At 35.1% G+C, this 10516-nt stretch overlaps 1 protein-coding gene across 1 annotated transcript in view; it reads left to right on the top strand.

Moving 5' to 3' along the window:
- LOC112905436 (diacylglycerol kinase eta-like) overlaps nucleotides 1-9743 on the top strand; it is a 50295-nt gene extending 40552 nt beyond the window's left edge. Inside the window, exons 5-6 of the mRNA XM_025977868.1 lie at nucleotides 7301-7499; nucleotides 9648-9743. Of these exons, the coding sequence (XP_025833653.1) occupies nucleotides 7301-7499; nucleotides 9648-9743 (295 nt within the window). The remainder of the gene's footprint in view (nucleotides 1-7300; nucleotides 7500-9647) is intronic.
- The last annotated feature ends 773 nt before the right edge of the window (nucleotides 9744-10516 follow it).

Genomic DNA, 10516 nt, shown 5'->3' on the forward strand with positions numbered 1-10516 from the left:
TAACGCTTGTTTTCGACTCGCACTACTATTCATGATTGAAAAAAACTTTTGGCAGGTACTGTATGAAAAAATATGTTTAATGAACAAGAGTCGAGAGTATAATGAGCTTTTTTCTCCCGACCTACGATTTTGCCAACGCGCATCCAAGACATTGGAAGGAACACATCGCTAGAGAAAATAAATAAAGTATAGCAACGACTTTTTTCTAGCGGGAGAGTCGAAAGAATATATTTAAATTATTGTAGATTTATCTTTGCATTGTCGTCACAGAATCAAAAATATCGGGAATAGTCTACCCTATGAACAAGTAAAATTTGTTTCATCATAAGTATGTTGGAGATAATTTTTGAAACTATTAAAGTTGGAGATCTTATACAACGATTTTTCAATTACTCCTTTCAACATTCTTTAGAAACTTTCAACAAATACTGTCCGTAGCTGCCACTAAAGCAATTTGTTTTTATGTTAGATAACGTTTAAATTATAAATCAAAAATGACGTCACGCTTTCACTTTTGATTTACGAATATGAGACGGTTGATCCCAAAAGGCGTACCTGTCAGCCTGAGGGATTTAAAACTTTCCTAAAGAGTAAAGCTAGTGAACGGTATGCGAGAATATGATAATACTTTTACAAACTTAAGTTGAACAGTTAATTTAGTGGATTCATCTTTTAGAAACGATTCTGAATTAATTTTATTGAAACAATGTTATTAACAGGTCCATAAACTATAAAATTAAATATCCAATTTCCAAATGATTCTTCTTAAGACAAGAAGATTCTTCAAGTGATAATTTCACATTTACTCTGTTTAGATGAAGAACGAAAATGAATTTAAACTTCTTAGTTTGTTAGACAAAAAGTAAAAAATCTATTGTGAATTATCTATTAGCTCTGTTTAAAGGTCTTGTGAATATAAATTATTTATGTAACACTGAAACGCACTAGATACACTTTATCTTACAACTAAATTATTTATACTGTTGCTAATTTATTATCATTGCTTACTTTTCTTCTTCGTGCACTATTTATATTAACTGCTTTTTATCGACTTCGGATCCTTTCGCATAGGTATTTCACTTATTTATACGATCATTGAATTAATTAAATATCTTAACCCATTCTATAGGTGTAACTCCTATGGCATGGGCATCCCAAATGCATATTTTTAAACTGCAACAGTCATGTAGATAATAATTATTTATTTATTAATTTGAAAATTCATTGTCAATTTTTCTCTACTATAAATTAACCAGGAAAAATTTGTTGCTGTTGTCACATCCTCGTCGGGAATCGATCCTGGTACCATTAGCTTTACAAACCAATCCTCTTACCACTAAGCTCCGAGAGGTGACAACAAACTCAAATTAATATTTAATATATTAAAAACAAAGAATACGTATTTATTTTAGTCCCATGTAGTAGATATTAAGAACAGTGTAATGTTTTTGAGTATGATAATAAGCATGCAGTACATTTAGATCCTCTATACAAAGAAAACAAAAGAACCTATTCAGCCATTGGAAGTTCTTCTATATCCAAGAGATTAAAACGAACAGAAACGAAGAAACTCCTTTCTAAAGGATATTTGTCACAAAATTTTCTCAGCTGGTTGGTTTCAGAGCCAAAACTGAATATATCATATCTGATATATGCCTACCTTTGTCGAAAGGATTTAGCCTGAGGCTCCTCTTCCTTCCACGTTTCAAAGAAAATCATTCACGTGAAAAGGAAATGTTTACGTTGAAAGACACGGTAAAAGCAAGGCATCGTTCCTCGATAGATAATAATAATAGTTTACATTAATATATTAAGGAACCCATCCCGCAAAAATAAAGCCGACGATGTTGCAATATCTCATGCTACTTGAAGAGTGAAAAAACTGGAAACTTATTTGCAGTTCTGTTATTATAACTGCGATGATTAGTAAATATTCACTGAAAATTATAGAAAATCAACTGATTGGTTTTTAGAGAGTCCTATACATACATTTTACATTTAATACATGCCTACGCAAACGAAAGAATTGATATAACGGTTAGCAATATACGTAGAGAGAATTCAGTTCTACTACACTTCTACGTAGTCCTTATTTTATTTATTTGAACCGGGAAAGCGTTTCATTTTCTTTAAGCGAGTACAAATTTATATTACTTGACATACTTTTATAATGAAATTTTTATCATTTCGATGTTGAAGGTAAATTGTACCTGTTTCATGTAAAATTTCTAATGAAGCTCATAAAACACGGAAAATTTAATCAGTCGGATTATAAATGGGGATTTTTATTTTCACAAAGCCTTGTTGTTGTGTCGCCCTGAAATTGGCAAAGTGATTTATAGCCGACAGTGACAAATGTTTTTTATTTATTTGCTTTTATTGTAGGTATACATGATAGTGAATCAATTTATATCACACAAAAGAGAAGTTCTTACACTACAGAATTTTTGGATTCATTAATTTATACCGACCGCATCGACGTTTCGTTCTCGAACGCGCGGGACATTTTTGGGACTTTCCTGACATAGATAGATTTCTTTTGGTTTAAAATACCTATATTGTCCCCATCCAAAAAGTCGTTGCGTCGTTAACAAAAGATTGGTGCAGGACAAACCCAGAGTCAAGAATCTTACTGTAAACAAAGTCATACATTTTATTATAAACTCTAATTTTATGGTTTTAAACCAGTGATTCCGAACCTGGGGGTAATTACCCCCGCGAGGGTAAATCAATAATTCTGTGGAGGTAACAAAGAATATAATAATTAAGACCTCATCATCATGATAGGGTCGTCAGTCCTAAGACTGGTTGGACACGTACCTGCACTCTATCCTATCCTGAGCTAAACTTCGCATTTCCCTAAAACTAGAACAACCCACATCTTTAACTATTTGTGAACAGTAATCTAACCTAGGTCTACCTCTACCCCTCCTAATCCTGTTTCTGCCTCTAATATGTCTCGGACTAGACCTTCATGCCTGAGAAGGTGTCCTACCAACCTATCTCGTCTATTCTTTATTGACTTCCATAGAGTCCTCTGTTCTCCTATTCTTTCCAATACCTCTTCATTTCTAACCTTTTCTACCTACGTCATCCTCATCATTCGCCTATAACACCACATTTCGAAGGCTTCTAACCTTTTCTTTTCCACCGCGCCTACTGTCCATGTTTCGCACCCGTACAACGCTGCGCTCCAAACATACACCTTTAACAACCTTTTACAAATTTCTAAATTAACCGTTCACGAGCATAGAAGTGACTAATGTAATAAAATACGTAGCTAGATAGTAAAAATATAAATTATAGATGTGTCGATGTTTATACAACTGTATGCACAATTGGTAAATATCGAACCAAACAAGATACTACTTGCAGAGTGGAATTTCAAAATTACGATTTTAGCGTGTTTTGGCGAAAATCTGGTGCCGAATATCCTGCTTTAGCTAACATAGTTTTAAAAATGCCCATACCCTTTGCCGCCACCTATTTGTATTTGCTTGTATTGTTTGTATTGATAACATGTTAAGGTCGGGGTAAAATCAGTTTTCCTAATAGATCACAGGGGTAACAGTATTAAAAGGGCTAGGAACCACTGTTTTAAACCTATTGTCAGACGTCCCAAACGATCGAACCAACATAAAAATTTTATACGTGACCAGAGGTCATCAACACCTGTTTTTTTTTATCGATATCTCGTTAACTATCATTTTTACTTTGACCTGTGATCCCACGTAAATGTGTACTTACGCGGTGCTCAACTTGATTAGATATTCTGACATCTTCTATAAAACCAAGACATAAAAGTTCACACATAAATAAAGATTTGTTGTTTGGTCTAATGCCTATAGACTTTCGTCAACCAAAACAATCCTGTTAGTATCCAATAAATATTTTAAAATAAAAGCCCTAATTTTAAGGATAATCATCACCGATATATTTGTATAAAATATTTATTATTTTTCTTCCAATCGACTACATTCGAAAATAAAGATTTTATAAATTGATATTATCTTGTTTCTCAGAAACACTCAAATTAAATAACAAAATAAAAAACTGTCCTTTTTTGAGATTACTATTCTTGACGGAGATCTGAACTTTATAGACAGCTTGATTAAAATTTTACTTGACACTTGGCAAACGCAAGAACTATTTCATAACAACATCTTTTCGAAACAAAATTAATCTTTTAGAAAATGGAAGTTTGTCAAGACGTAACATAAGGCGCTCATGAAGTTTTTTAAGAAAAGGGATTACAGTGGTAACGTACTTAGGAGTTTTCTTTTGTTTTTATTAATCATCACATTTATCAGAAATTTAATATAAATAATACCTTTTTACAAAATTTAAACGAATATTAAGCAGGTGGCTATCGGGAGGCTCAAGGGGCTAAAGGGGCTGAAGTATATGTATATGAGAAAAACTTCCCGGCTACGGACCTGGCTCCTTTCTTTCTAAAAATATAAATAGTCCTGTATCCATGATTAGCACGCGCCTTTACTTTGCAAGAGTACTTAAGTTATTTCGGCAATATCCAAGCCGTTTTCTTACACTTTTCCTACATAGCGGCTTTCCCTCTACAACTTTAATCATTAAAAAGATACTTTAATAATTTTAAGTAGCACAGCTTTTTGTACCTCGCTTCTGTTATTAATTTCTGAGGCCATGGCGAATAGCAAAAGATGTTGTACACCCACACGCGTCAGGTGTTACCCTTCAACGTGGCGATATGCTAATTCATTTTAATTTATACTCACTTGTGACAGAATAAAGCTAATGTTACAATGAGCCGCATCAATATTAATGAAATCGACTTCAATTAAATTGCTAATCATGTTACATCGGCTTTGATAAATATTCATAACTGGAAGAGATAAAGCACGTCTTAGCATTTGTTTAAACCCTACCAGATGGTGCAAACAAAAGTGAATTTAAACTTTATTTGCTATGAGTATAAAAGGGTTAAATACTAAATCGATGTTGCTAATTTCAATGGAGGTTCATGATTGTGATTAAATGAAATATTAACAAATAGGTGTGATTGCCTTCCGAACGTTTGGACAGGGAGTTGGGCAGTTGTGAGGGTCGATACAGTACCTAAAAGAAGAAAAACTCTTGGGTGTTTCATTCCCACCAGCCACTAATGGTAGTGGGTGGAATGTTCCTCCGGACTACGCCGGAAAGGGTGAGAAAGATGAGACGGACGAAATGAAGACAGAAGAAAATGAACGATTATCTGTGGAATATTACTGCTCAAGTATTTACCTAAGTGATCCAAGGAAACCACAGAAAAACTTGGATCAAGACAGACGGACCCAGAATCGAACTGGTTTCCTTCCGAATGCTAACCAATGGACTAAACTTCTAAGTCACGCCGCTGGGTTGAAAGGTGTCGAACCTGGCGATACCTGCGGGCGATACAAGTCAGGGGTAGCGTGCCGAACTACGGTCGCAGTACTATTGGGTTCGGCCAACGAAAAAGGTACCTACGAAATGGAAGAGATAAGAAAAGGAAAGATTCATCTCACTGGCACTGTCAGCAGCAATGAGGAGCTCCTAGGCTGAGGAGTCAAAAGAGCCGAGTTTGCTCGTCTCTGCTTTAAAGGAAAATGCCGATACCACGAACCCGAGATGTCCTACCAGTGCCGGAGTCCAAGTAATCCGACTGGGAAGAGGATTCTGACCAGTAATGGAGACTGGTAGATATGAGGGCGGGGGCTCCAGGTGGGGGATCCTTCTGGCTGCTCAGCTGTCTGGATTTAGACTCGCACCAAAAGGATCGTAGGTTAGGTTAGGTTAGGTTATGTTATGCTAGACTAGACTAGGCTAGCATAGGTTGCGCAGGATTGACTTGGATTGGGTTGGATTGTTGTATCAACCATTTTCCCTTAACAACTTCTCGGTTGGCAACAGAATGTGCACATTATCTAAGAATAAATTTTAAAATTCTCTTTTGTACATTAGATACATACATATATGTCTCGTAAGCGACTCCCCATTTACCTATTATACTGTGAGTAAAAAAATATAAGTTACCACTCGTTCGTGTATCATGCACCGTTTCTGCACGGCATCGCATCGTCATCGACAACGAGTACCCACTCCTCCTGTCGAAAGAAGTAAATATTAGTTTTTCTTGGTAGGCCATGTACTTCCTCCGTTTCACTTTCATTGTCATTCTTTGTTTAGAATACATTACAAGAATATGCTGTAATTACTTCCCTGTAACACCCTCTAGAACCTCAAGCCGATGAGGGACGGGGAACGTTTTTTGGGTCGCATTAGGCTACTGTAACTATCAATGGGTAGCGATATCCTTGGCTACCGTGCTCTAATTGAACATTTTTCAATATTGCACCCATTGGCTCATGGTGGGTAAACCGCAAAATAATAATCAAAACATGAATCTAAATAAACGGGAGATAACTCAAAAAATGACGATGAATTCTGAACATGTCTAGTGGTAATGATGATGTTCCGTAGTCTCTATGTATTGGAGCAAACAGAAATACACATTATATTATTAATCAGGGTTTAGATTAATTGAATTACGAAACTGACAAATAATAATAATAAATACCTTTTCTTTCCTATGTGTTATGTCCCTTATATATTACCAGTCACTACCGAAAAATGAACAATTTATCAAAGTAAAAGGGTCTGCTATAGTACATAAAGGATTTCCCGGAAATTCTGTTTCTCCGTTTGTATAATTCATAAAAGGCATAATAAATGAAAGACACTTTCTTCTTGATATCAAAAAAAAAATTGTAAAACCTTTGTAGTTATTTATATTAAAAGAAGAGTTTTCTTGAGCTTTTTGTAAAAATCATCACAGCCGTCAACTTAAATCTGGTGTGACGTTTTTATGAGCAATTTATCATAACTCGAGTTTAAAGTTTGAGCACGATCATGAACGGACTGTTCACATGGATACGTAAAATCAATGGTCAGATGTAAACTTTGATTCTAACAAACTTTCTAGTTTCAATATCTGTAGCTGACGTGCCAAAATGAGAAAGTTTCAACCTCAAAAAGAACTCTATCCAACAATAACATTGTTTTCGTTAGTTCAACAAACAAACGCCGACTTCTATTTCATCTGTTACTAACTTCAGCATATCGCATCGCATCAAATTGCGGTAATAAATAAAAAAAAAATTGAAAAGTTTTATTCATCCGCTGTGACACCTTAAAGTAACGAAACGAAATGAAACGAAAAAAAAAGAGCAATCAACTTTGATTCACATTCTATTCCATAAAATGTTCGAAGGACATGAATAAAAGAGGGTTTTTATTACAGGTATGCAACATCACATGCTCGGCCTACTTTTTGTAATGTGTGTCGCGAAGCCTTGAACGGGGTCACAAGCCACGGCCTTAGTTGTGAAGTATGTAAGTTCAAAGTTCATAAGAGATGCGCCGCAAAGGCAATTAACAACTGCAAATGGACCACGCTCGCTTCTATTGGAAAAGAAAACATAATTGAAGACAGCGATGGGGTAAGTACATAATGTAGAACGTAATCGGTTTCAGACGAGTTCAGTTAGAGCACTTTTAAGACATTCTACCTGACCTAAATCACTGATAGATTATTGCTTAGTATCGCGTACTTTATTGATATAAGTTCTGATACAAGTGAATGGAAAAAACATTATCTATTCATGAACATTAAGTTCGACATAAAATTTATTATTAACTACATTTGTATCTCTGGATTTTCACATGATATAGCTGGGAAAAGTTAGAGATAGCTTTAAATAAAATGGAAGCGGTATTGATAAAACAGTATTGTATGAAAATAAATAAAAGTAAAACAAAAGCATTGCTATGCAAGGGAGAAAAAGTAGAGAAAGATTGAAGACGAAAAATTAGAAGAAGTGGCCCATTTTACGTTTCTAGGAAGTCAGATAAGTCAGGACGGAAGGAGTACTAGGGACATAAAGCAGATCATAGCGCAGGGTCGAGTCGCCTTCAATAAAAAGAAGTCATTTCTATGCTCGCGAACGATTAATTTAAAAATTCGATTTCGAACAAAATAATTCGAAATGGTCTGTATTCTGTCGAAACTGCCAGACGCTGATCGCGATTTCGATTTTATTGGATCTCATCAGGGCGTCGCAGGCAGCTCTGACAGAACACAGACCAACCTTTACCTGCTGTCTTAACAGCGCGTTTTAAAAAATATCACAAATGGCGTGGTGAGCTATTACAGATGACGCTCACCACGCCGTTTGTGGTATTTTCGATTTCGAAGATTGTTAAAGCTGTATATATGGAGCGCGGCGCTGTACGGGTGCGAAACTTGGACAGTGGGCGCGACAGAAAAGAAAAGGTTAGAAGCGTTCGAAATCTGGTGTTACAGGCGAGTGATGAGAATACTGTGGATAGAGAAAGTTAGAAATGAAAAGTTATTAGAAAGGATAGGAGAACAGAGGACTCAATAAAAGTCAATAGGAAATAGGCGAGATAGGTTAGCAGTACATCTTCTCCGGCATAAAGGTCTAGTCAGAATCATATTAGAGACAGAAACGAGAGTTGGTTGAGATGTGGGTTGTTCTAGTTTTAGGGAAATGCGAAGACTAGCTCAGGATATGAAAGAGTGGAGATGTGTGTCCAATCAGTCTTGGGACTGACGACTTATGATGATGATTTGTATTTCGTTCCTATATTAGATTATGGCTTATCGTACTTTAAAACGGTGTGGTAGTATTACAAATAATATCTAGATATTGATTAACGAATTTCCATTTTCTGTATCTTTCGTGAAATAGTTTAACAAATTTATAATACCATCACATTCAGTTGGGGTTGCAAAAAAACATAAAATTGTCATTTTAAATTGTAAAAGTCATCGAATAATGAAAATTTGTTAAAGCCGCTGATAATGATCTTGTAATTTAAGGGTAGTTACGCCCATTTAATATTTATTTTTATTCTATATACTTTCGCAGTTGTTCAAGGAACTCCGTAACTAGGGCTCCGTCAATATAATAAATAATGATTTGCATTTCTGATTGATACCAACATTACTTCTACTTTTATCGATTTGTTAATTAAATGAATTCATGGAAATGTGCGAATGTAGCGTACGAAAAGCTCTGACTGTGAAATTGACTCTCTCATTAATGATCTATTTTATACAGTCACAATGCCTGACAGTTTATTAAAAATTAACGAATTTCTAACGTTGTACTGAACTTTATTAGAGACCTTGATTTTATACACCAAAAAGAAAAATTAATCATTTATCAAATTACTAATTACTAGGGTAAATAATTACAGAAATTAAAGCATTCTTTATTTTTTGATCATATTCCTCTTTAAAAACGTTTATCTAGCTACGTTTATTATTTTCTACTTTAAACTATAAATTTGATCAGATCTGAAGCACAAAAGTGATTTCTTTTCTTTTATAATCCAACTCTGAAGTCTAGTTTTTCATCTCCTGTTTTATATTTGTTATAATTCAACAATTGTCGCTAAAAACTACTCATCTTCAACAATTTTTTGAAGAAATCGTTTTTATATTAATTTTTTCTTCAGAGGAAATGAAGTCAAAGAAGCTTTTATAATAAGAATATAGTTACTCTGGTACTGTCCCTTTGGAAAATCAAGAGGGTTACTTAATTTTTTTAATTCTTTTTCAGACCATTCTAATGCCACATCAATGGTTGGAAGGAAACTTACCGGTCGCTTCGAAATGCATAATCTGCGATAAAACTTGTGGATCAGTTTTAAGGTAATTTGAAACACAATTTAAATTTTATCATTTTCTTTTCAAACATTTCTGTTAATGTTGATGTGTTTGCTTGTATAAACTAACGATTCGACTAACGCAACACCCTGTATATTATAAAATTGTGGCCATTTAAGTCGCCCAAAATGTTAGACATAATTAGAGCTCATGACTGGCATTAATTATACCTATTTAGATTAATTTGACATCGGAATTCCTGGCAACATCTACACCAAATCGTCAATCGATGTGTGATGCCCAAAAACGACGCCACGTTATCCCTAATAGTCCGCAAGATTGTCATTTTTTCATTAACCGTAATCCTTAAAGCCAAGAACAAACGTTAGGGAATTAACTGCGGGTCATTGTCGTTTTTATTGATGAGAACCCTCCTTACGACACGTCCTTTGCCCCATTTACTTTATCGACACGCAACAAGGAAGAATTTAGATCTTAGGTAAATTGCTAGACCTAAAAGTTGTCCAAAAGATTATCACGCTATTAAAATTAACCCTTAAGGGTTGTTCGTATACTACGTCACGCTAATTTTGCTAACTTTTCATGACGCTTGCCTTATACCCTTGTCCCTTGTTTACAGCAATTCATACAGAAAGCCTTTAACGAACACTTTTATGATATACGAGGGTGGATTGATAAGTTTCCGGCCTAACCAAGAGATGACGCCACTAGGCCTACCTTGAGGTGACATTCTATAGTACCATCCTTGGATAGCTTGTAGCTATAGTTTCAGCCCGATCTCCTTGCTAGTGTAGGTTTGAC

The sequence above is a fragment of the Agrilus planipennis genome, unplaced genomic scaffold (genome assembly GCF_000699045.2).
Source record: "Agrilus planipennis isolate EAB-ADULT unplaced genomic scaffold, Apla_2.0 scaffold240, whole genome shotgun sequence".
Taxonomy (NCBI): Eukaryota; Metazoa; Arthropoda; class Insecta; order Coleoptera; family Buprestidae; genus Agrilus; species Agrilus planipennis.